Raw genomic sequence first — 27,526 nt, 5'->3', positions numbered from 1 at the left:
GGAATTTCAAACTCCCTATAGAGAACAGCATCATCTATGAACATCTTCTCAAAGCATCTGATATCCAGTTATGCTCAATTCACACTTTTATTTTTACATTGTTTTGTCATTTTCATGGCCAAGAACTGAAAATACACTGACAGAAAAAAATTACAACACCAAGGACTTATGCGACATAAACTAAAGTTGGTAGGTGTTCTTCTACATCTAAAAGATGATGTTATTCAGATTTCACACCAATCACATAGCAGTGGCACTAGTAGCACTACTACGAGGATGCAAATCAGGTTTGCTTTAAATACATGCCGTAACTGTTGTGAGCATAAGTTACCTTTTGAGATAGGGTGTGGTGAGCTGATGTTAGTCAAGAATGCCTTTATGGCAACAAAGGCACCATTATCAATACCTCACTGAGTTAGGACGAGGTTGCGTAATAAGGTTACAACAAGCTGGACGTTCCTTCTGTGATACTGCAGAAAGATGTGGCAGGAATGTAGCCACTGTACATGATTACTGGCAGTAGTGGTCACAAGAATGTATAGTCACAAGAAGACCAGGTCTTGGATGGCCACCTGGCACTACCGAGAGGGAAGAGCAGTTGGCACCACAGTGACACAAGAAACTGTTACAAAGTGGTTATTCATGGGTAGCTCCAAGCCATATGCCCTGTAGCGTGCATTTCACTGACCCCAAACCATCACCATCTGTGACTTCAGAGGTGTCAAGAGAGAGCCCATTGGAGGGCAGGGTGGAGGTCTGTTGTGCTTTCTGATGAAAGCTGGTTCTGCCTCGGTGCCACTGATGGCCTTGTGTTGGCCAGGTGGAGGCCACTCGAGGGCCTGCTACCAACATTTCTGCTTGCTAGATGCTCTGGACTTACACCTGCAGTTATGGTCCAGGTTGTGATTCATATGATAGCAGGAGCACTCTCGTGGTTGTCCCATGCATCCTGACTGTAGATTTGAAAGTCAATCTGGTATTTTGACCTGCCGTGCTGCCATTCGTGAATAGCATTCCAGGGGGAGTTTTCCAACAAGATAAAGCTTGCCCACATAACTGCTGTTGTAACCCAACATACTGTACAGAGTGTTGATGTGTTGCCTGGGTTTACTCAATCACCAGATCTGTCTCCAATCGAGCACATGTGGGACATCATCAGATGGTAACTCCAGTGTCATCCACGAACAGCACTAACCATACCTGTGTTGACTGACTAAGTGTAACAGGCATGGAACTCCATCCCACAAACTGACATCTGGCACATATACAATACAATGCACGCACATCTGCATGCTTGCATTCAATATTCTGACAGTTACATTGGTTACTAACGTATCAGCATTTCACATTCATAATGGCGTATCTCGCATTTACGTTAACCTGTGAACTTGTAATGTTAATCACTTAAATATGTTACCTAAACAAATGTAGTCCAAAAATTTAATTACTCTACATTAATTATTTCTTGATGTTGCAAGTATGTCATTCCTCAGGTAATAGAAGTTGCACCAAGTCTAGTATGCCAACTGACCGAATCCGGAAAATTGAAGATGCCAGTTACACAGCATTGTTTCTTCACCAGTGAATAGAATAGTTGCGACAGAGTGACAGACAGTTAGGAGGTACAGGAAGCATCTACTTGTCCTGGCATCGAGCAGAAATATAAAGTAAAACAGAAGTGTTAGATAGAGGGTATGTATCCAGTTGTAGACTGTTGTTTTGTCATTTAGGGGTATAATGTGGGTATGGGTGGTGTATACACTTACGGACAGCACAAGGAGTATTACCAAACATGGTTCAGAAACAGAAAATGGCCAGTACGGTATTTACTGCACTTCAAAGATTTTTCTGTATTTAACTGCTAATTTTTGGATGGGCAACACTGGTACAAAAACCAGACTTAAAAAAGAATGTTGTGAAACATTTAAATTTAGGTTTTCTCTTGACCAGACAGGGTTAAGAGAACAAAACAGTGTAAGGTACAGCTACAGGGTGAGTTAAACATTCCAGAGAGGCAAAATATTATGAATACCATTCAAAACCAGATTTGGATAAGGATTATAATACATTTTCTGGTATCCTGTGCCCAGTGATCTTGAAAGCCTGGTAGAAAGCACGGGATTTTACTGCAGCCACTAGACACTGCTACATCTGCGAGTAGTATATTGCTGTACTGCAGCACTGGCCTTGCAGTGCAGCAAAGCCGAGTCCATCTCGCTCAGCAGTTAGTGTTCACGGTTGTACTATAAAGCTAACTGCATTACGTCTCTGCATCCAGTGGTGTACTGCTATTCATTAAAAAAGCTTTGTTCTAGTATTTCCACTTTACTAAATCTTTGTTACTCTGTTTGGATTACTTGCTGGACTTGTTCGTTTCTCATACCGTTTCCACTAGTCCATTCTTTATTGTTGACTTCTGTCTGCACTTGGTGATCTGCTGGTAGCATGTCCTTGCTGGGTGGCCAGCTCTGCTAGTTCTTTGAGTTCTTCCTTATCTTTTTCAGATGTCTGTCATAATATGTACACTCCTGGAAATTGAAATAAGAACACCGTGAATTCATTGTCCCAGGAAGGGGAAACTTTATTGACACATTCCTGGGGTCAGATACATCACATGATCACACTGACAGAACCACAGGCACATAGACACAGGCAACAGAGCATGCACAATGTCGGCACTAGTACAGTGTATATCCACCTTTCGCAGCAATGCAGGCTGCTATTCTCCCATGGAGACGATCGTAGAGATGCTGGATGTAGTCCTGTGGAACGGCTTGCCATGCCATTTCCACCTGGCGCCTTAGTTGGACCAGCGTTCGTGCTGGACGTGCAGACCGCGTGAGACGACGCTTCATCCAGTCCCAAACATGCTCAATGGGGGACAGATCCGGAGATCTTGCTGGCCAGGGTAGTTGACTTACACCTTCTAGAGCACGTTGGGTGGCACGGGATACATGCGGACGTGCATTGTCCTGTTGGAACAGCAAGTTCCCTTGCCGGTCTAGGAATGATAGAACGATGGGTTCGATGACGGTTTGGATGTACCGTGCACTATTCAGTGTCCCCTCGACGATCACCAGTGGTGTACAGCCAGTGTAGGAGATAGCTCCCCACACCATGATGCCGGGTGTTGGCCCTGTGTGCCTCGGTCGTATGCAGTCCTGATTGTGGCGCTCACCTGCACGGCGCCAAACACGCATACGACCATCATTGGCACCAAGGCAGAAGCGACTCTCATCGCTGAAGACGACACGTCTCCATTCGTCCCTCCATTCACGCCTGTCGCGACACCACTGGAGGCGGGCTGCACGATGTTGGGGCGTGAGTGGAAGACGGCCTAACGGTGTGCGGGACTGTAGCCCAGCTTCATGGAGACGGTTGCGAATGGTCCTCGCCGATACCCCAGGAGCAACAGTGTCCCTAATTTGCTGGGAAGTGGCGGTGCGGTCCCCTACGGCACTGCGTAGGATCCTACGGTCTTGGCGTGCATCCGTGCATCGCTGCGGTCCGGTCCCAGGTCGACGGGCACGTGCACCTTCCGCCGACCACTGGCGATAACATCGATGTACTGTGGAGACCTCACGCCCCACGTGTTGAGCAATTCGGCGGTACGTCCACCCGGCCTCCCGCATGCCCACTATACGCCCTCGCTCAAAGTCCGTCAACTGCACATACGGTTCACGTCCACGCTGTCGCGGCATGCTACCAGTGTTAAAGACTGCGATGGAGCTCCGTATGCCACGGCAAACTGGCTGACACTGACGGCGGCGGTGCACAAATGCTGCGCAGCTAGCGCCATTCGACGGCCAACACCGCGGTTCCTGGTGTGTCCGCTGTGCCGTGCGTGTGATCATTGCTTGTACAGCCCTCTCGCAGTGTCCGGAGCAAGTATGGTGGGTCTGACACACCGGTGTCAATGTGTTGTTTTTTCCATTTCCAGGAGTGTATGATCTCTGGCATATAGTGAATGACATTTTGTCACCTGTAGTGTAACAGAATAAGCACTGCAATAGTAGAACTAAGCCAAGATTGGATTTTTTATAAAACATTTTTATTAATAATTTTAATGATAGATATAAAATGTAATATGTAAACTTTATAACATCGTCTAGCTTTAGTAGCTCAACTAAATGGTAGGTAGTGAGATGAAAATACAGTTGAAATACTCCTGGTCTGCTTTTTCCATTAACTTCGGTGAAAGAATTTAATTTCCTTTTTCTTCACTGTGCAATGTTTCGAAACATTCAGGTATATGCACATGTGCCATTATTTCATTAAAAAATTAAAGGTGGATTTGATCAATAGTATTGTGAATCCTATACTGACAACTAACATTAAGTACGGTAGCATCACAGGCAACTTGAAACATTGAAGCTGTACTTTCATAACTTACATTGCACTTCTGTAGTGTTAGTTTCTGTAAAAAGAAGTAAATATCTTAAATACTGAGTTTTATACGGTTGTATAGTTTCAGTGTCTCAAGTTGGCAGCAAATATTTTTTAATGAGCACTGTTCATAGTAAAAAGTTTCCTCTTCTCTTCTCCCCTCCTCACACAGTAAATAGAAGTTCAATAGCGATCAAATCTTTATCTTCCAACGTATCGAGTGCAAACACTTCATTATACTTAAAACTTCTTTTAGACAAACGTCCAGCAGTTGGTGCTTTACATGAAAGCAGTGTCATCCTGTGTGTCTTTACCTCTTCTGCCCTGAGATCTTGTTTGATACAATTCTCGCATCAGCGACGCCTTTTCTCTTTCTAATATTGTAATCCTTTCGCTTTTTCTACTGACTTCCTGCAAAGGAAAAAAAATGGCAATATTACATTTGTTATCTGGAAATTATACCTGAATTTACAATATGTTCAGTATTCTATATTAGATTGCTCTGATAAAAAAGTTTTAACAGCTTCTCTCAAGACAACCTGTTCCTCATGCAGTGTCTCCATCTAAGTTTGGAGTTTTAATAGTTTATGCTTTTCCGTAGTTCACTGATTAACATTGTCACTTATTAAATTCTTATGAGCATGTATGGTTACTACTAACCTTTTCCACTCCAACAGTGAATGGCACTCGACATAGCGAATTTCATTTTTCACTCGATTGTCGAGCCTCATTCGAAACAATTTTTCATAGCTCCCACGTGCTCCATTCTAGAACCTGACTGTACTAGGCATCAATGCTGCACAGTACTGCCTTCTACGACAGCTTGTGTTAATTCAGTGTTGAACTGTAGCATTTTTATTGAGAGAAAGGTTGGAATTATTATGTCCAGTTTAGTAGACATGAATTGACTAGTTCTCCATGCATAGTCCTTTCTGAGGAAGAGACTGTAGAGCTTTTAGAGGAATGTCTAAGTGAAAATGAGAGAGACAATGACTTTGATGACAATAATTTTGATGACTACAATGATTCATTTGTAAATAATTTGGGTGGAATAATGATAGAAACAGTCCACCCTAAGAGTTTAATAAGGAATGTCACACAATCAGGAGTTTTGTACTGTAATGCTTATGTAAATATACTTGAAAGAAAGTGCACTACTTGCTTTAATGTATACCCTAATTGTTGGTCAGTGACTTCACTGTTAGCACAATTCTCAGTGGCCCGCTCACCGCCTGGGCAGCGGCAATTTAAATAAGTGTGTGGAGACACCCTGTGTCTGCATTACAGAGCACAAAGAGTTAAGATGTAAAATAGTGTGTTCCATCTAGTTACAGATTTTATACCAAAAAGTTCAGTCACTTTTCTTCATACAGCAATTCATTAACAATTGATGTTACTATAAACACTACAGGTATCTTTTCAAAGCTGATAAAAATCGAGCATGACTGTTGTTAAAATAACTGAAGTCCAAGCCATTAGAGATGAAAACTGTGTTAAAATATAAAAATAACAACATATAAACATAAATAAATAAATCACTAAAATAAATAAATAAATCAATAACAATTCTGGGTGGAATATAAATATCTGTGTCAGGAAACATAACTACTCATTGAATAGAAGAGATGCTGAGCAGCAGTTAACCAAAGTCAAAAAGATAATTGATGGCTGATCTTTTAAACACAGATTTCTCCCATTCTGCTGCAGGACTATGCAGTACTATCATGTGTCTTTTGTTCCAGAGATTAATTGGTTATACTTTTTTTATACATGTGTGTCTGCTGTTCAATACTGCTTTTGTCTGATGATGGTTGATCTTTCAAGCTCACAGAAATATTTCACTTCAACAAGGTTCACATTGCCCTGGCAGAAACAGTTGCAGCGACATTTTTTAAAATTCTGACACATTGTTGTTACCATCACAGAAACCTGAGCTGAAATATAAATGAGGAAAATGCAGAAGGAGTAATATTCAAGGATGTATCAATGACACATCAGAGCCAAAGGAAGTAGCAGAAAAACAAAGAGCTATTGTAGTGCACACATTGTAGCGATTGATCTCACAGCAAATGCTTGTGGTTGTGGCATTAAGGTAGCCATGGACATGCATAAAGGCTGCTGTATGGTTATTTCACTTTGCTTGACGTAGATAACTGCTGACATGCTTCTGGATCTCCCAGGATGACCTTTGTTGTAGTAGGACAATTACTACTACTACTACTACTAATAATAATAATAATTCTTCTTCTTATCATGTCGTGACAACCAATTAAACCAGGTGTAGTGCATCTGCAATGGCAGCAGGTCCGCCACTACAGCCTGTGCCTCCTCCCTCAGCACCTGTTCCAGTCTTGTGGGGTGTCCCTGGTGTGGGGGCAGACCTGCCACCTTCTGCCTCCCCCCCCCCCTCCCCCCACTACCCCCCTCCTAGCAGCTGCTGCTGAGCCTTCCCACACTGTTTTTCTGCCACTGCCTGCCGGACCAGTTTCTCCGCGTCCTTGAACACTGGCGCCCCCGACCGAACGGCAGGCACCTTCAGCGTCGGTGCAATTCAACCATGTTGAGGAACTGAATGTCAAGATGCTACCAGCATCATTGTCACTGGTCCACCAGCATCATTGTCACTGGTCCTCTCTTACGGTATTTCATGGGGGAGCAGCTGCTGCATGTCTCCACGCTTGTGCAACTTCTGCCCATACTCACTGGTTCCAGCCAGGAATCACCTTCCATCACCGCCATAATTGTCTGCGACAATCACCAAAGTCATTGTCTCTCTCATTTTCACTTAGACATTCCTCTAAAAGCTTTACAATCTCTTCCTCAGAATTCGCACCTATTAAATTGAACATATGGATGTTTCAACAGTTGCTCCATCGCCCGCATTAGCAGAGCACTCTTTCCCCGTGTGTGTGTGTGTGTGTTTTTTTTTTATAAATAATCAGATAAGTGCCATGGCACCAGGCTGCTGGTACACTACACTTAGAATGTTCCGCCAATGCCATATGGGCAGGCTGGCCACCAGAGGCTGCCCGTAGTGGGCCACATGACTTGTGGACACAGCATGGCATCTGCCATACCTCTGCCAGAGCCCTCTTTATAAGCACAGTGCAGCAGGCACTCACTCTCATACTGTATTCATACTTATTGTCAGCACCTGCTTGTATCAGTACCTAGATTGTTTCTATATTTGTTTCTAAGTTCTCAACTGTCATTTACTTGTATGTGGAAGAAGAACAAACTTTGATTCATTGTGGCCATGCCTGTTTGTTCCTTACAGTACAATACACCTACTTGTTCCTATACTACTGATGAAAATAATGCAAGTGGTTCTTATGGAAACATTTTCTTTTACAAAATATTAGTAAGTAGCTTAGCGCCTGCTGCTTCACTTGGGTGTAATTGAATTTTTATGTTGTTCATAAATTGGATCATCTTCAAAGTTTTTCTTGCTAATCAAGGCCATCTACATCTACATGATTACTCTGCTATTCACAATAAAGTGCCTGGCAGAGGGTTCAATGAACCACCTTCAAGCTGTCTCTCTACCGTTCCACTCTCGAACGGCACGCGGGAAAAACGAGCACTTAAATTTTTCTGTGCAAGCCCTGATTTCTCTTATTTTATCGTGATGATCATTTTTCCCTATGTAGGTGAATGCCAACAGAATGCTTTCGCAATCAGAGGAGAAAACTGGTGATTGAAATTTCATGAGAAGATCCCGTCGCAATGAAAAGTGCCTTTGTTTTAATGATTGCCACTCCAATTCACGTATCTCCCCTATTTCACGATAATACAAAACGAGCTACCCTTCTTTGTACTTCTTCGATGTCATCCGTCAGTCCCACCTGATGCGGATCCTACACTGCAGAGCAATATTCCAGAATAGGGCGGACAAGCGTGGTGTAAGCAGTCTCTTTAGTAGACCTGTTGCACCTTCTAAGGGTTCTGCCAATGAATCGCAGTCTCTGGTTTGCTCTACCCACAATATTATCTATGTGATCGTTCCAATTTAGGTTATTTGTAATTGTAACCCCTAAGTGTTTAGCTGAATTTACTGTCTTCAGATTTGGGTGACTTATCACGTAATCGAAATGTAGCTGATTTCTTTTAGTACTCATGTGAATAACTTCACACTTTTCCTTATTCAGGGTCAATTGCCACTTTTCGCAACATACAGATATCTTATCTAAGACTTTTGATCATCTTATGACTTAACAAGATGGTAAATGACAGCATCATCTGCAAACAATCTAAGACGACTACTCAGATTGTCTCCTACGTCGTTAATATAGATCAGAAACAACAAAGGGCCTATAACACTTCCTTGGGAAATGCTGGATATTACTTATGTTTTACTCGATGACTTTCCATCTATTACTATGAACTGGGAACCTTTCTGATAGGAATCACCAATCCAGTCACACAACTGAGGCAATACTCCGTAGGCACGCAGTTCGGTTAGAAGACGCTTGTGAAGAACAGTATCGAAAGCCTTCTGGAAATCTAAAAATATGGAATCAATTTGACATGCTCTGTCGATAGCACTTATTACTTCATGAGTATAAAGAGCTAGTTGTGTTTCACAAGAACGATATTTTCTGAAACCGTGCTGACTATATGTCAATAAATCATTTTCTTCGAGGTACTTTACAATGTTCGAATACAATATATGTTCCAAAACTGCTGCAAATCGACGTTAGTGATACAGACCTGTAATTCAGCGGATTACTCCTACTTCCCTTTCTGGGTATTGGTGTGACTTGAGCAATTTTCCTGTCTTTAGGTACGGACTTTTCTGTGAGCGAGTGGTTATATGTAATTGCTAAATATGGAGCTATTTTATCAGCATAATCTGAGAGGAACCTGACTGGTATACAATCTGGACTGGAGGCCTTGCCTTTATTAAGTGATTTAAGCTGCTTTGTTACTCTGAAGATATCTACTTCTATGTTTCTCATCTTGGCAGTTGTTCTTGATTGGCATTCAAGAATATTTACTTTGTCTTCTTTGGTGAAGGAGTTTCAGAAAACCATGTTTAATATCTCTGCTTTAGTGGCACTGTCATCAGTAACTTCACCATTGTGATCACGCAGGAAAGGTACTGATTGCGTCTTGCCACTAGAATTTCTTTGGGTTTTCTGCCAGAGTTTGAGACAGAATTTCGTTGTGGAAATTATTAAAAGCATCTCACATTGAAGTACGTGCCATATTTTGAACTTCTGTAAAACTTTGCCAAACCTGGAGATTTTGCATTCTTTTAAATTTGGCATGCTTTTTTTGTTGCTTCTGCAACAATGATCTGACCTATTTTGTGTATCAGTACCATCACTTATATATAAAAACAAAATAACCTAACCTAACCTAACCTAACCTAAATGAGGTGACTTACCGAACAAAAGCGCTGGCAGGTCGATACAAACACAAACATACACACACACACAAAATTCAAGCTTTCACAACAAACTGTTGCCTCATCAGGAGAGGGGAAGACGAAAGGAAGTGGGTTTTAAGGGAGAGGGTAAGGAGTCATTCCAATCCCGGGAGCGGAAAGACTTACCTTAGGGGGAAAAAAGGACAGGTATACACTCGCACACACGCACATATCCATCCACACATACAGACACAAGCAGACATATTTATGTGGTATATACCTCAAAGTTGCTGTCAATACTATCTCTCTGAAAACATCCACAACTTTTCTACAGTTACATGATCAGATCGGAAGGAGTGAAGACTGTGTCTTAAAAAGGCATTAACAGCATTTTTATCAGCTTTTTTAAACAGATATACTTTGCGTTTCTTTTTGATGGGAAACATTCCATGTGGGAAAAATATATCTAAAAACAAAGATGATGTTAACTTACCAAACGAAAGCATTGGTATGTTGATAGAGACATTAACAAACACAAACACACACACAAAATTCAAGCTTTCGCAACCCACGGTTGCTTCATCAGGAAAGAGAGAACGAGAGGGAAAGACGAAAGGAGGTGGGTTTTAAGGGAGAGGGTAAGGAGTCATTCCAATCCCAGGAGCGGAAAGACTTACCTTGGGGAGAGAGAGAGAGAGAGAGAGAGAGAGCAAGCATAAATATTACCAATTACATGGAATTTAAGAACAGGCCTGCAAAATCGAGAAATTGAGAAAGCGCTGGTAGATAGACACAATAAAAAACATACAAACACACACACACAAATATCAAGCTTTTGCAACCCACAGTTGCTTCATCAGGAAAGAGGGAAGAGAGGGAAAGACGAAAGGATGTGGGTTTTAAGGGAGAGGGTAAGGAGTCATTCCAATCCCAGGAGCGGAAAGACTTACCTTAGGGGGAAAAAGGGACAGGTATACACTCGCGCACACACACACACATATCTATCTGCACATATACAGACACAAGCAGACATATGTAAAGGCCATATATATATATATATATATATATATATATATGTGTGTGTGTGTGTGTGTGTGTGTGTGTGTGTGTGTGTGTGTGTGTGTGTGTGTGTGTGTGTTTTGCATATGGGCTCAAACACAAAAGCAGAACCAGTCATCAAAGGAAAGTCTTCAAATAAGAGAGTTGTGTTTCTAATAACGGAGCATGTTTAAGTCATACAAGTTAAAATCAGTCTGAACTCAGAACAGTGTAAGTCATTCAGTGAAAATTCAACTGAGGCAGCACGTAAAGGTCTTCTTGAGTACATTACAAACATGAATGGAAAAAGCCACAGCAAACTACAGCACAGAAAAAAAATCTGGACTCTCTTCACACTTCACTACTCTTCGACAGATGCCTGTGTTGTATGTGTGCCAAGATGATAATTGGGCATAATAGAACAATACCAACAAATTTTGAGGTGTTGTAAATGGTGTCTTGAGGAACAAACTGAGGATGGGAACCCATACCCAGAAACATCACCTCCCTCATTGCTATAGACAGTTGAAGTTGTAGGGGCCATTGCCTATCTCTGGGCCCTCTCTGTGGTGGCAAATCTGAGTTTGTACATTGATGTCTCTGCCACTACTGCAGTAAAAGCCCCCACAGTGTCACTTTGGTCGGCCTGGATGATGCACTCAATGCTATCTAACACCCTGAATAATATCAGGTCCATTGGAAGGAGGTTTGCCAAGAAGTCACTGAGAACTCAGATCTGCCGCAGAAGGGGCTGCCTGACTGTAGGCATTTCCTCTGTAACTCTGACATTCCAAAATGTTGTTAGATCATGTTCCCAGACACAGGTTCCCATACTCAATTTGTTCCTCAAGGTCACCATTTACAACCTCTCAAAGTTTGTCGGTATACTTCTGTCACATCCTGTGACACACACACAATATTTTGTTGAATCAACATAATCCACATCTTGACATTTATCATGAACATGAAACTAATAGCCTACATAAACAAAAGAGAAATAAAAGTAGTGCAGTCCTCTGAATATTTGTGTCAAAATTTATGGCAAAGAGGAACATTATTATGGATCAAACATTTTAATTTGGGCTGTCACTATTCTGGATATGACTGTTGCAAACCACTGTAAAGTGCAGGGGATAGGGTACAGGGTACGTCCCACTGTGTAGGGCTTTTTCCATTCCATTCACATATGGAGTGTGGCAAAATTAACTGCTTAAACGCCTCTGTTTGTGCTGTAATTAATCTAATCTTATCCTCATGGTCCCTATGGGAGTGATATGTAAGGGGGTGTATTATATTCCTAGAGTCATCATTTAAAGCTAGTTTTGAAACTTTGTCAGTGGACTTTTCTTGGTGTAGTTTTCGTCTATCTTCAAGAGACTCCAAGTTCAGTTCTTTCACCTCTATGACTCTCCTGGGGGTTAAAGAAACCTGTAACAATTCATGTTGCTTTTCTCTGTATACACTGAATATCCCCTGCTAGTACTATCTGTGGCAAAGGTCCCACACTGTTAAGAAATCTTCTTTTCTGCACTCATAGGTAGCACACTGCACCTAGTACACGTCCACGGCAGCACTCGGGAGGCCACAGCACCAAGTTACGACACCTGAAGATGGGCTTATAAGAGCCTGAAATGGTCGTATGATAATAAAAGAACTTTACAACTGAAGCGGTATTTTCAACCTCTGATTCTAGGATGGGTTGCACAAGTGATTGTCGGCAATCTCCTTCGCAGACTGCTTGCATTTCACTAGTGTTTTACCAATATAGCAGTCTTCCACTTGCTTTACCTACAGCTGAGTCTGTGTGATTGTTCTATTTCATACACCTGTAAAGTGTTCTGCCCAGGTAATTGAATGAATTGACTTATTGCAACCTTGACTTGTTGATACTGTAGTCATGGGATACTATATTTTTCTGCCTCTTGAAGTGCACAATTTTACATTTCTCAACATTTAAAGCACTGCACCACTTCGAAATCTTATCAAGGTCTGACTGACTATTTGTACAGCTTCATTCAAACTGTACTCTGTTGTAGATAACTGCTCCATCTGCAAAAAGTCTGATGTTACTATTAATATCATCTGCAAGATCATTAATATACAATATGAACAGCCTTAAGGTACACTTGAAGTTACTTCTACATCTGATGATGACATCCATCCAAGATAACATGCTGCATCCTCCCTACCAAGAAATCCTCAATCTCGTCACATTTGCCATCTGACACCTCATATGATTGTCCTTTTGATAATAAGCATTGGTATGGTACTGAGCCAAATGCTTTTTGGAAATAAAGAAATACTGCATCTACCTGACTGCCTTGATCTGTGGCTTTCATGAGGTCATATGAGAAAAGTGCGAGCTGGGTTTAACATTATCTACGTTTTTGAAATCCCTGCTGTTTCGCAGAGAGGAGGTCATTCTGTTCAAGATACGTCATTATGTTTGATCTTGGAACATGTTCTAAGATTCTACAACAAATGGATGTCAAGGATATTGTATGGTAGTTTTGTGGACCACTCCTGCTACCCTTCTTATAGATACATGTGACCTGTGCTTGCTTCTAGCTACTAGGAACAGTTTTTTGTTCAAAGATCTATGACAGATTATAGTTAACAGAGGGGCTAACTCAGCTGTGAATTGGGTATTGAATCTGATAGGAATTTCATCTGCACCTGGGGCTTTGTTCAATTTTAACAATTTCAACTGTTTCTCAATGCAACTGACTTGATATCTATTTCACTCACCTTTTCAGTGGCACAAGAATTTAACTGGGGCACTACTCCTTTTACAAAGGATGTTTGAAAACAGAATTAAGCATTTATGCTTTTGCCTTTCTGCTCTCAATTTTCATTTCTGACTTGTCCATAAGTGACTGAAAACTAACTTTAGGGTACTAACAGCCTTTACATAAGGCCAGAATTTCTATGGATTTTGTTATCGTGAAGGTATACATTATTGATAATCACATTTTCTAAGTTGGTTCGGAGGAATACAATTTCAATTATTGTGATATGGGGGATCAAATATTTTGTGCTAAAAAGGAAAGGCTCTTGAAGGATGTAGTGTCTACGGATACAAAAAAGAATACTTACATTTTGTGAATATGTAATACAAGGAGGTAACTGTATTTAATAATTTTACTGTATAATGAGACAAATGCATGGTTAGTGGGTAATTGTGTAGGTGCTCACTGTGTTACATATTTATGTAGCAGAATATTTCATGCTATGGGATACAGATTAGGTGTAAGAATATGTAGAACTGATAAAAACGTGGCAAACAAGTCAAGCAATATTTACTGATCTGCAGCCATATTATATTGTTAGTGCTGGCAGTTATGGAAAGATCGTTGATCATGGCTCAAACACAACAGGATATTTATGATGTGTGCTGACCAACTGAGTTCATGCACTAGACTACGTGTGTTTTGTATGTTTGGCTCTGAGACAGCACAATAATAAACACTGTAACATGAAGCAAGGGTGTTTGCATACTACTGTGACGTTATCATCTTTGAGCTGAAGTTTTATACTGGTGCAGTTGCAAAAGAATTATTAGTGGCATGACTCAGGCTTGAGGAATGGAGGATTAAACTAGTTACGCTGTAAGTATCTGATAACAGCGCGTGATCTGATTTGTGGAAATCACAAATCATCATTTGGTATAATGAGGAATGATGCGAGAGGATGGTAACATTTTATTTTGACTTGTTAAGCTAAGAATCATTAAAGAAAGCTCATTTCTGCATATTGCAATAATTAATATGTAGTCAGTGATCATCACATTATTATAGGAATTGAGGAAGCTCACTCATAATCATTATGGTTCGTACATCAAGCAGAAATACCTCATCACTGTAAAAATACTGGGGATACGTAATGTTAAGCACATTAAGCATCATTATCCAATGGAAGGAGAGAATACTTGATAATTAATATATGCCTCTTATGTACCTCAGTAATAAAAGAATGCATATCTTGACGGGATATTCTCTATGATGTATACAATGTTTACAAGTCTATTCAAGTGTAAAATATTGACAAGGAAGACCACTGATTTAATGCATAAATGTGGGATTTTTTCCTCTTATTAGTTTAGATAAGCCATTCATTGAGGTATTTACTGATTTATGCTGTGCAAGTATAATGAAATCACAATGATATGTTTTTTATAAACATAACCATGTGTATGAATATGCAAAATATATATATAAACATATGAATATAATAGAGGGAAACATTCCACGTGGGAAAAATATATCTAAAAACAAAGATGATGTGACTTACCAAACGAAAGCACTGGCACGTCGATAGACACAAAAACAAACACAAATATACACACAAAATTCTAGCTTTCGCAACCAACGGTTGTTTCGTCAGGAAAGAGGGAAGGAGAGGGAAAGACGAAAGGATGTGGGTTTTAAAGGAGAGGGTAAGGAGTCATTCCAATCCCGGGAGCGGAAAGACTTACCTTAGGGGGAAAAAAGGACGGGTATACACTCGCGCGCGCGCACACACACACACACACACACACACACACACACACACACACACACACACATATCCATCCACAAGCAGCTAACAGAAAGAGAAAATAAGACGACAGAAAAGATTTCGAAATGCAACAGTGACAATAACAAATGTGTTTGTTGGGTTCAAATTAGTGATATGAATGTAATAGAGGGAAACATTCCACGCGGGAAAAATATTTTTTTCCCGCGTGGAATGTTTCCCTCTATATATATATATATATATATATATATATATATATATATATATATATATATATATATATTTTTGTGTGTGTATGTGGGTGTTTGTTTGTGTTTCTATCGACCTGCCAGCGCTTTCGTATGGTAAGTCACATCATCTTTGTTTTTATATATATAGTTGCTTCATCAGGAAAGAGGGAAGGAGAGAGAAAGACGAAAGGATGCGGGTTTTAAGGGAGAGGGTAAGGAGTCATTCCAATCCCGGGAGCGGAAAGACTTACCTTAGGGGGAAAAAGGACAGGTATAGACTCGCACACACACACATATCCATCCGCACATACACAGACACAAGCAGACTCTTGAAACATTTCAAATCAAAATATGTGCACTGCAAGAAACACGATTCACAGACGAAGACCATTTCAATACGGAGGATTTCAGAATATACAAAGGAAAACCATCGAGACAACTGAAAAACCTTGGCACAGGATTTGCAGTACACAGGTCCATCACGGACAGCATAATCGACTTTTCATCACCAAACGAAAGAATCAGCACCATCACAGTGAAATCAGCCAATAAATCCTACACAATAATCAACGCACATGCACTGACTAATGGCTACAACAGGAAAAACCCGGACGAAATTGATGACTTCTGGACGACAATGGAAGAAACTATCAGAAAAATTCCTGCACATAGAGTCAAAATAATACTGGGAGACTTCAACGCTAAACTCGGAAAAGAAAAGATATACAGACATATCACAGGAAAACATACTCCACACAAGGACACCAACAAAAACGGAAAACATCTGATAGACTTTTGCAAAAGCCACGACCTCGCCATTATGTCAACAAAATTCAAGAAACCAACACCAAAACTTACCACATGGAAATTCCCCAGCGGAAAGCAAGAACTACAAATCAACCACGTAATAGTCCAGAAAGACTCACAAAAAGAAATTTTGAACATAGACACCCGTAAAGGCTACTTCGACTCAGACCACCACCTACTACAGATCAGGATTCGTCTTTTGCCCAAGAAAAAGCTCCATAAGAACAAAATTGTTAGACCAGATCCAGAATACGTTACTTTAAACCAGACACAAATATTACACAAAATTAAAATGGAGAAAACGACAGACTGGACACAACTTTCACGAAGAATCCGAGAGGCCATGAAACTAGCACAAGCACCACACACACGGAAACACTGTTGGTGGAACCACACATGTGACCAAGCTATTGACCAATGAATCAGTGCATGGAAAAAATTTAGTAGCCATAAATCCCAAGAGAATTGGATGAACTTCTTGAAAACACAGAAGCAATCAGGCAAAATCATTCGCAGTGAAAAATGACAGTATGACAAACGGCGACTGACAGAGATCGAATCGGACTTCATGGAGAACAATACAAGAAACTTCTACAGAACATTTAGAGAAAATATGACTGGATATCAACCACCCAACTAGTGCTTCAGAAGACTGGATGGAACCCCAGAAACCAATACCAAAAACAATTGTGACATTCTGGCAAAGTACTTTGAAAAACTGCTCAACACGGACCCCCCTATGGAAGAAATGATGACAGAAACGAGCACATACAATCCAGATAGTGAACCTCCAACTCTAGAAGAAGTTAAAGAAATAATCAAGTCACTCAAGAATCGTAGAGCACCAGGAGAAGATGGCATCATCGTGGAAATCTGGAAGTTACAAGACCCAGAACTCACCAAAGACATCCACAGCATCTTGGAAGACATCTGGAAGATCACGAAAATTCCTGACGACTGGAAAACTGCCCTGATATACCCACTACACAAAAAAGGTGACAAGACTGACCCGAACAACTACAGAGGAATATCCCTACTACCGGTCACATACAAGATCCTCTCTAAATCTTTACTGAACAGACTAGAATGCCAGACCGACCACTTGATTGGGGAATACCAAGCAGGCTTCCGTAAAAGGGCGGTCTTGTGCGGAACAAATTTGGAACCTGAAAATTATTTTACAACACAAACAGAACCTGATCATTACCTTTGTTGACTTCAAAAAGGCGTACGACTCTATCGACCGGAAAACTCTCTTCAAAATTCTAGCAGAATACAAAGTAGACAACAGAATACGGGCTATCATAGAGCAAACTTTAACCAACACAACCTCCAAAGTAAAGTTCTTTGGGGAACTATCAGAGCCCTTTGAAATTCGCACAGGTGTCCGACAAGGCGATGGCCTCTCACCTCTCCTTTTCAATCTGGTGTTAGATAAGGTCATAAAAGAATGGGAAACATCACAACAGGGGATAACCTTAGGAAACCTACAGATTAAATGCCTGGCTTTTGCAGACGATTTGGCAATTGTCACGAAAGGTATAAAGGAAACAAAAGACGCTATTGAAAAACTGCACGAAATCGCTTCCAAAACTGGACTACAGATCTCTTACAAAAAGACATAGTTTATGAGCACAAAGAAACTCTCATCTCTGAACACAAAGTATGGCACGATTTACAAAACGGCAAACTTCAAATACCTCGGTGAAACACTACAAATGAGTGGACATAACAGAGACTCAAACGAAGAAAGAAAGAAAGACTAAACTGGACAAGGCATACAAAGTAGTGTGGAATCATTACAACAAGAAGTCTATCCCGCAAAAAGCCAAATTACGCCATTACGACACGGTGGTGCTCCCCGAGGCACTATATGCAGCAGAGACCACACTACTCCTAGGGCATACACGTATCAGACAATTAGAAAAAGTAGAACGGAAAATACTTAGGAAAATATTTGGCGCAACTAACAACAATGGAATATGGATCAACAAACCTACAGAGGAACTGTACAAACATACGGAGACAATCACAGAAAAGATTAGAAAACGCAGACTACAATTCTATGGACACCTATACAGAATGCCATCACACAGGCTGACCAAACAGATCTTTGACTGGGTAACTACAAGAAACAACAAATGGGTGGCAGAGGTAGAAAACGACCTGAACCAACTCAACATAACAGCAGACACAATAAACGACAGAATAAAATTCAGAAACATCATTAAGAAAAATAAACTACATGAGATACAATTTGACAAACGAACAGACATAAAATGGACCGAAGAACGCAAGCAAGATCACAGCCAGAAGATGAAAGAAATATGGGCAACCAAAAAGGCAATCAAGATGAAGCCAAAGACACAAAGCCGACAAAAAGCATGGACAGAGGACCGGAAACAGAAACACAGCGAGCGAATGAGGGGAGTTTGGGCAGCAAGGAAGGCAGCAAAAGGAACTGGCCATGTAGTTTAATCCAAATGCGCTCTTTAAGGGATTGCCACACTCAGTGTCATGCAGTATGCGCTCATTGAGTGGCCATGCCATGCGGGTAAGGAAACAAACTCCATACAGCTTCGACAATGTAATGGCATTAATGGTTCTGGCGAGCACAGGAATTAATTTAGAATTAAAATTTCTTTTAGCTATAAAGTATTCCACATTTTATATAGAATAAGTGTATATGCTGTGTACCTGAGATTCACCAAGTATTACCACAGTAATTGAGTATGATCAATTATCATGAAAATTAAAGCGGTAGTCAAATACTAAATGTTATTAAAGGTTACTGATTTAACTGTGGAGCTGTACATTTGTGTGAAAGAATTAATTAACAAAAACTTTAATGCTGCTCTGTATGCTATCGTGAGCAAATCAAGCAAATGAACTAATTGCACTCATTACCATTGATAATATTAAATGCAATGACCAGAAACAGGAAGGAAGCACAAGATATAGTTGTAAGCAGAGACAGGCATTATTTGAATAAATTTCTATTTGAATAAGTAGACAATTAAAAAAAATTTATCCACAAATAAATTATTTGTAACTTAAGTAATGAATAATGTAGAATGCCACTGTACTTTCTTTGCTTACTTCTTGTACAGAATTCTATGACTAGTGTTTGTTCCCTTAGCTCAGTACAGTTTCTATTTGATACATAATTTGTTAATGGACTGTACATACGTATGTCTCAGTGGCCCAAGTTCCAGATTACAATACTAAATGTATTGGATTTGAACCTCCGTAGGCCCTACGATTTTTTCTGTTACTTTTTGTTTCATTCATCTCTAACAATGAGAAAAATGCTGGTTTGGAAGGAAGTCACGGGCATGCCATCATGCCTAGTAAAGCACTGCAGTATTCAAACCAGCCTTCAGGTTGAGCACAGCTTTACAGCATTTTAAAAATATTACTTCCTTGATGGCCAGCCTTCACAGTTACACTATGAATGCGGACCCAATCAATTGACTCTGCACTTCCCCCCCCTGCCCCCACTTACATAGAGTACTCTATATAAGTAGCCAAAGATGAGAATGCAGTCATCAGAAATTCTTAATCTATTGTACAAAGACTGCCACACAATTGGATACAAGTGTCCCATTGATTTAATTATGTAATTTATTCATGTTTGTAGTGTTGCAAAATGAATGAACAAAGTAAGAATTCAGCTGCAAATGACTAATATCAATATACTTTAAACCTAAATAACCTATGCAGTTTTTTCAGAAGAGACAACTGATTTGCATATATAAAAGAGTTCATAATATCGGAGTGCACTGGCAACTTTTCTATCAATAAAATTCTGAGAAATGATTGGAAGACATTTTTTCTATCTTTCTATGCCTACTACAATTATTTCAGCAATGTCTTACTCATGATTTAAAAACAAATAGTTCAACTGTGTTGTTGCCCATGACCAAGGGAGGCTTATAACAAACTACAGACATATAATAGCCAAAGTACTGTCAAAGGCATCGTGTCACAAGTTTCAGATTATGTTATGACACAATAAGAAAATTTTATTTTGAATGTGATTTTGGAAGAGAAGCTAACCGCGAATAAAAACTAATTATTTCTCAAAAGCTATTGCAGAATTGATAGTTGCGCATTTTTCGCTGAAGAAGAGTGTGTGTGTGTCGAGTGTCATATCATGAAATAAAGGCAATTTCAGGAGAAATACTGCTCCGATGTCCTCTTTGCATGTGTAGAACATATCTTTACAAGTGTCACAATAGCAAATCTTTAAAAAAAAAATTAAATTAATAAATAATAAAGATTCTGATGAGATGTTTCAGAAAAAGAGTTCTTCTAAAATTTATGTTTAATAGATGAAAGAGACCTGCAGCAGTAAATGTTCTCGGATTTCAAATTTATCTATTATACATAGTGCTTTTTATTTACAAATTATTAATAAATGCTTTTATTTGTGTAAGTGAATAACATTTCCTACTGGAGTTTCCATTGTTTATTGTTTCAAATACATATTTTTATTTGTTATTCACAAATAACTAATAATAATTTTTATCTGTATTCATTATTTGCAATTTGAATAAATTTTGGCCAACTCTCGTGGTAAGCAAAGCACATCACACAGGTGCAACCTGCATATTCATAGCCTACGTGCCAGCGAATGAAGCGTCTGACTCCTGCATGGCCATGGACAAGTGCTCTCTCGGCTACCATTAGGCAAGGCAACTTCTGCCAAAATATGCGAAGCTGTTCGTGCTCTCTCTCACACAAATGTAGCCATGTGTAAACCACTCGGATGGGCCACATACTTGCAGGGCTCTAACATATACCAACTCACAAGTGCACGTGCACATGTGTGGTGTGTGTGTGTGTGTGTGAGAGAGAGAGAGAGAGAGAGAGAGAGAGTGTTTGTGTGTCTCTCTGTGTGTGTGTAATTTGCAATGTTAACAAGTGTCCTGTTGAGACTGTTGGTCTGAAACATGAAAATCCACTTGGTGGAGATGCTGAGTCGCGTTAGGTACAACAAAAAGATTCACAAAATTATAGCTTTTGGCCATTAAGGCTTTGTCACACACACACACACACACACACACACACACACACACACACACACACACACACACGATGGGAGTGGCGACTGGGTGAGAGTAAGGAGGAGGCTGAGCTGGGTGGCGGACAGTGAAGTGCTGTAGTATAGACGGAGGGCTGCAGATTAGGTGGGGGGGGGGGGGGGGGGGGGGTGGTATGTAGCGGAAAGGAGGGAAATAAAAAGAAATTAAAAGACTGGGTGTGATGCTGGATGGGTGAGCACAGTGACTAATGAAGGTTGAGGCCAGGAGGGTTACAGGAATGTAGGATGTATTGGAGGGCAAGTTCCCACCTGCGCAATTCAGAAAATCTGGTGTTGATGGGAAGGATCCATATGGCACAGGCTGTGAAGCAGTCATTGAGATGAGGGATATCATGTTTGGCAGTGTGTTCAGCAACAGGGTGGTCCACTTTTTTGGTCACAGTTTGTCGGTGGCCATTCGTGCGGACAGACAGCTTGTTGGATGTCATGCCTACATAGAATGCAGCACAATGGTTGCAGCTTAGCTTGTAAATCACATGACTGGTTTCACAGGTAGCCCTGCCTTTGATGGGATAGGTGATGTTAGTGACCGGACTGGAGTAGGTGTTGGTGGGAAGATGTATGTGACAGGTTTTGCATCTAGGTTTATTACAGGGGTATGAGCCATGAGGTAAGGGAATCGAAACAGGGGTTGTGTAAGGATGGACAAGTATTTTGTGTAGGTACGGTGGATGGCAGAGTACCACTGTAAGAGGGGTGGGAAGGATAGTGGGCAGGACATTTCTCATTTCACGGCACAACGAGAGGTAATTGCAACCCTGGCGGAGAATGTAATTCAGTTGCTCCAGTCCCAGGCGGTACTGAGTTACGCGGATTGTGGGACTTTGGAAGGTGGTGGGAGACTGGAAAGATAAGGCACGGGAGATTTGTTTTTGTACAAGGATGGGAGGATAATTACGGTCAGTGAAGGCTTCAGTGAGGCCCTCGGTATATTTTGAAAGGGACTGCTCGTCACTGCAGATGCAACGACCACAGGTGGCTAGGCTGTACGGAAGGGACTTCTTTGTATGGAATGGGTGGCAGCTGTCCAAATGGAGATATTGCTGGTGACTAGTAGGTTTGATATGGACGGAGGTACTGATGTAGCCATGTCTGAGGTGGAGGTCAACATCTAGGAAGGTGGCTTGTTGGGTTGAGTAGGACCAGGTGAAGCAAATGGGGGAGAAGTAGTTGAGGTTCTGGAGGCATGTGAACAGGGGGTCCTCACCTTCAACCCAAATAACAAAGATGTCATCAATGAATCTGAACCAGGTGAGGGGTTTAGGATTCTGGGTTTTTAGGAAGGATTCTTCTAGATGGTCCATGAATAGGTTGGCATAGGATGGTGCCATGCAAGTGCCCATAGCCGTAATCAGGATTTGTTTGTAGGTAATGACTTCAAAGGAGAAGTAGTTGTGGGTGAGGATATAGTTGGTCATGGTGACTGGGAAGGAGGTTGTTGGTTTGGAATTAATAGGGCACCTGGAAAGGTAGTGTTCGACAGCAATACGGCCATGGGCATTAGGAATGTTAGTGTACAGGGAGGTGCCATCAATAGTGATGAAAATGGCACCGTGGGGTAAAGGGACAGGAACTGTGGAGTGTCGATCACATCTGCCGTCTCCCTTCTTCACACTTATCTGTCCTCAAATCTGCTACCTACAGTAATGTACATACATTTATTCTCTACTTTCATCCTTGTGACTTCTCATCAATTTTAGTGAGTTTTCGCCTTCTGCTAATGTCGCCTTCCTCAGATTTTATCTCGTTTTTCCCCTTGTGCATCCATTTCGTCCTTTTTGTATTTTTCACATGTATTTGGGTGTATTTCTGCATAAGTTATTGGACGTAATTCTACTTTTTCCTCATTTTTTGCACCACCATGGATCATTGCTCCTTCCATCTATGTCAATACAGAAAAGTTTCCTTATCCCTAGCCAGACCCTAGTCCCACATACTGTTCCTGCTTTGTTGCGTGGCTCTTGAAATCCCCCCTAATGGCCTTACCATCAAATTACCCATCTCTAGTTGTGACCCATCCTTCCAGAATGACCTCCACCTGTTCAGATTCCGCCAATCCTTAGCCCTCACCAATATATTCCTGTAAAACCATATCAACCAAGCCCAATTCTCCTTGCAGTACCTCCTCTCCATCTGCAAAATTCTCCTGCTATGTAATCCAAAATTCCTAGAACCCATAACACACATTGAAACTCTTGCCATGCAGGAACTTCAGCAACATGCACAATGCCACCTCAAAAAGCTCTCCATCCTACTCACTTCCTATTCCTGCCTCGGAGTACCACTGTCCACCACCTCTACAACAACTCCAAACCTCCCCCATGTCTCCTGACAAACCCTGTCTTGCAGACCTACTACACTTTCCCCACCCTCCAAAACTCACTCCCACCACCACCACACAGAACCCAGAACCTAAACAGACCCACAACACAGTCATGAACCTTTCCTTCCAGAAGCCTTAATCCCACAGTAATATTAGTCCTTTCCAAAGGCCTCACCTTTTGCCCCACTCCCAAATTCAATCATGCAGGACTAGTTAAAGACCTTCTCTCCTTCTCCCGGGAACTACAAAGGAAACACTTTTTTGCCACCAACCCGACCAATCAGACTCAACCAAAGACCAATACTGAACCATGCCTAACTCAGTTCACTCCTCTATCCAACTGAGATCCACCCCCACTGCCTCCAAACCACCCCCTGTTAACTTTCCAGAATTTCTTAACCTTGAACCTTGCCTCACCATCATTCCCCAAATCCCTCAACATGCAAACTAACCGTATATCCATAGAAAGAACCGCAGTCCACCATCTAAAAACTGATCCCAACCTTAAAATCCGACCTACAGACAAAGGCTCCACCACAATTGTTTTGAACCGCGAAGGATTAAGTGGCGGAAGGACTCCGTCAGCTGTCAGATACTTCCACTTACAAACCTTGCCACATTCCATTAATCCAGCAGGATCTCCAGTCACTACTCAAATACATAGGCCCATCCCAGAACCTCTCCCCAGAGTCCATTTCTCTACTTACCCCTACAACTCCTCGCACTCACACCTACTACATGCTTCCTAAAAAAGTCCAGAAACCCAACCAACCAGGACGCCCCATTGTGGCCGTTTACTGTGCCCACACTGAGAGAATCTCTGCTCTAGTAGACCAACACCTTCAACCTATTACCAGGAACCTATCCTCTTATATAAAAGATACCACCCATTTCCTCCATCAACTCTCCACAGTTCCTGTCCCTTTACCACATGGTGTCCTGCTCGTCATATCGATAGCACCTCCCTGTACACTAATATTCCTAATGCCCATGGCCGTACTGCTATCAAACACTACCTATGGATTCCAAACCAACAGCCTCCTTCCTAGTCACCATGACCAACTATATCCTCACCCACAATTACTTCTCCTTTGAAGGCATTACCTACAAACAAATCCCGGTTATGGCTGTGGGCACCCGCATGGCACCATCCTATGCCAACCTATTCATGGGCCATCTAGAGAAATCCTTCCTAAAAACCCAGAATCCTAAACCCCTCACCTGGTTCACATTCACTGATGACATCTTTGCGATCTGGATTAAAGGTGAGGACACCCTATTCACATTCCTCCAGAACCTCAACAACTTCTCCATTTGTTTCACCTGGGCCTACTCAACTCAACAAGCCACCTTCCTAGATGTTGACCTCCACCAGCAATACCTCCACTTCGACAGCTGCCACTCTTTCCATACCAAAAGTCCCTTCCATACAGCCTAGCCATCTGTGGTCGTCGCATCTGCAGTGACGAGCAGTCCCTTTCAAAATATACCGAGGGCCTCATTGAAGCCCTCACAGACCATAATTATCCTCCCATCCTTGTACAAAAACAAATCTCCCATGCCTTATCTTTCCAGTCTCCCACCACCTCCCAAAGTCCCACAGTCTGGCCACAGAGAGCATTCCCCTCATAACTCAGTACCATTTGGGACTGGAGCAACTGAATTACATTCCCTGTCAGGGTTGCGAATAACTCTCATTGTGCTCAGAAATGAGAAATGTCCTGCCCACTATCCTTCCCACCCCTCCTACAGTGGTATTCCGCCCTCCACTGAACCTACACAAAATACTTGTCCATCCCTACACAACCCCTGCTCCGATTCCATTACCTCGTGGCTCATATCCATGTAATAGACCTAGATGCAAGACTTGTCCCATACATTCTCCCATCACCACCTATTGCAGTCTGGTCACTAATATCACCTATCCCATCAAAGGCAGGGCTACCTGTGAAACCAGTCGTGTGATTTACAAGCTAAGCTACAACCACTGTGCTGCATTCTATGTAGGCATGACATCCAACAAGCTGTCTGTCCGCACGAATGGCCACCGACAAACTGTGACCAAAAAACAAGTGGACCACCCTGTTGCTGAACACACTGCCAAACATGATATCCCTCATCTCAATGACTGCTTCACAGCCTGTGCCATATGGATCCTTCCCACCAACACCAGATTTTCAGAATTGTGCAGGTGGGAACTTGCCCTCCAATACATCCTACATTCCTGTAACCCTCCTGGCCTCAACCTTCATTCGTCACTGTCCTCACCCATCCAGTCCCCTCCTTGTTCCCATTCCAGCACTACACAGCCGTCATCTCACCGCCACACCCAGTCTTTTAATCCTTTAACTGCTCTGGATGTGTTAACGCGCCCGCCTTTGTACCTGTCCCTGTGTGCTCTAAATGTGTTTATACGCACCACCAGTCCTTCTACCTGGTACTCTGAATGTGTCTACAGTTAAAGGGTTAATTTCTTTTTATTTCTCTCATTTCTGCTACTTACAACCCCCCCCCCCCCCCACCTTCTCTCTTGCCATCCGTCTAAACTGCAGCACTTCATTGTCCACCACCCCCACCATACTACCTCTTCCCCTCCCCACCCCAGCCTCCTCCCTTACCCCCACCTAGTCGCAATTCCCATCATGCACTGGTGCTGCTGCTCACAGTGTGGTTTCAGTTGTCTGACGCTGCAGACGTGTGTGCAAGTTGCATTTGTGTGAGTGGGTGTGTGTGTGTGTGCACAGTTGTATGTGTTTCTATTGCCAACAAAGGCCTTAATGGTCGAAAGCTATAACTGTGTGAATCTTTTTGTTATGCCAATCGCGACTCAGCATATCCGCTATACAGTGAGTGGCAACTTTCCTTCTCTAATATTGTTACATTCCATCCTGAATTTTCCATTGTTTGAAAATCCACTTGGTGTTGGAGATCCAAATATTTTGGGATGGATGCCTTGTTTACAAATGCCCCCACTGGTTTGAATTTCTCTGTTTGTATTTAAACTCAATTTAGTAGGACTGGAGTGGAACTAATTGTTGACTAGCTTACCTCAGTCAGAAGATGGTTTTGTTGTTTAAGTCGAGCCAGAATATCATGAGAGGGTGGGCTTGTATGATGAACTGCCAAATTCATATGAAGTGGAAGTCCACCACGTTCCCAGCTCTCTGTCAAAGTAGCCAGATGCCTATTGACTTCCAAGACACGAGCACGTTGAAGTTCTAAACGTTCCTGCTGGGCTTCTGTCCACTGTTCCTGTAGTTGTAAAATAAAAAAAATGCTTTACATTTTTCCCATGACTGTTTAAGTACTAGAACCAAAAGTGTATATTTTGAATTAAGGACATTAATTTCTGAGGCTGTGAATCGTGAAATTACAGAAAAGAACAATGTGTGAAATACTATACAGTTACAAAAGAGGGGGGGAGAGGGGGGGGGGGGGGAGGGAGGGAGGGGGAGAGAGAGTGAGAGAGAGAGAGAGAGAGAGAGTGCACTTGTGTTTCTGAATGGAGAACTCTGCATTACAGAGAAGAAATTATTGAAAGACTGATTTAACTGATATTGCAAAATTAAAACTGCACGTTCTCTCCCTGTATGTCAAATATGAGTTCTGAAAATGGTGATGAAGTCAACATTGAGATGATAATAATAATAATAATTATTATTTTAACTCTGGTGAAACACTGTAAATACAAATGTCGAACTGTACATTTACACATATATCTGTACAGGTCCTGACAGAAAAGAAAAATA

General features: G+C 41.5%; 1 protein-coding gene across 2 annotated transcripts in view; it reads right to left on the bottom strand.

Annotated features, from left to right (window-relative positions):
• Window positions 1-4,029: 4,029 nt before the first annotated feature.
• Window positions 4,030-27,526, bottom strand: part of LOC126480869 (suppressor APC domain-containing protein 2) — a 108,906-nt gene continuing 85,409 nt past the window's right edge. For both annotated transcript variants that reach the window (XM_050104247.1, XM_050104248.1), the window contains exons 6-7: window positions 26,826-27,029; window positions 4,030-4,797 (exon numbers count right to left, since the gene is read on the bottom strand). In XM_050104247.1, the coding sequence (XP_049960204.1) occupies window positions 4,666-4,797; window positions 26,826-27,029 (336 nt within the window). In that variant the 3' untranslated portion in view covers window positions 4,030-4,665. The remainder of the gene's footprint in view (window positions 4,798-26,825; window positions 27,030-27,526) is intronic.

Source organism: Schistocerca serialis, chromosome 5 (genome assembly GCF_023864345.2).
Source record: "Schistocerca serialis cubense isolate TAMUIC-IGC-003099 chromosome 5, iqSchSeri2.2, whole genome shotgun sequence".
Classification (NCBI taxonomy): Eukaryota; Metazoa; Arthropoda; class Insecta; order Orthoptera; family Acrididae; genus Schistocerca; species Schistocerca serialis.
This window is presented reverse-complemented; position numbering and strand designations above follow the sequence as displayed.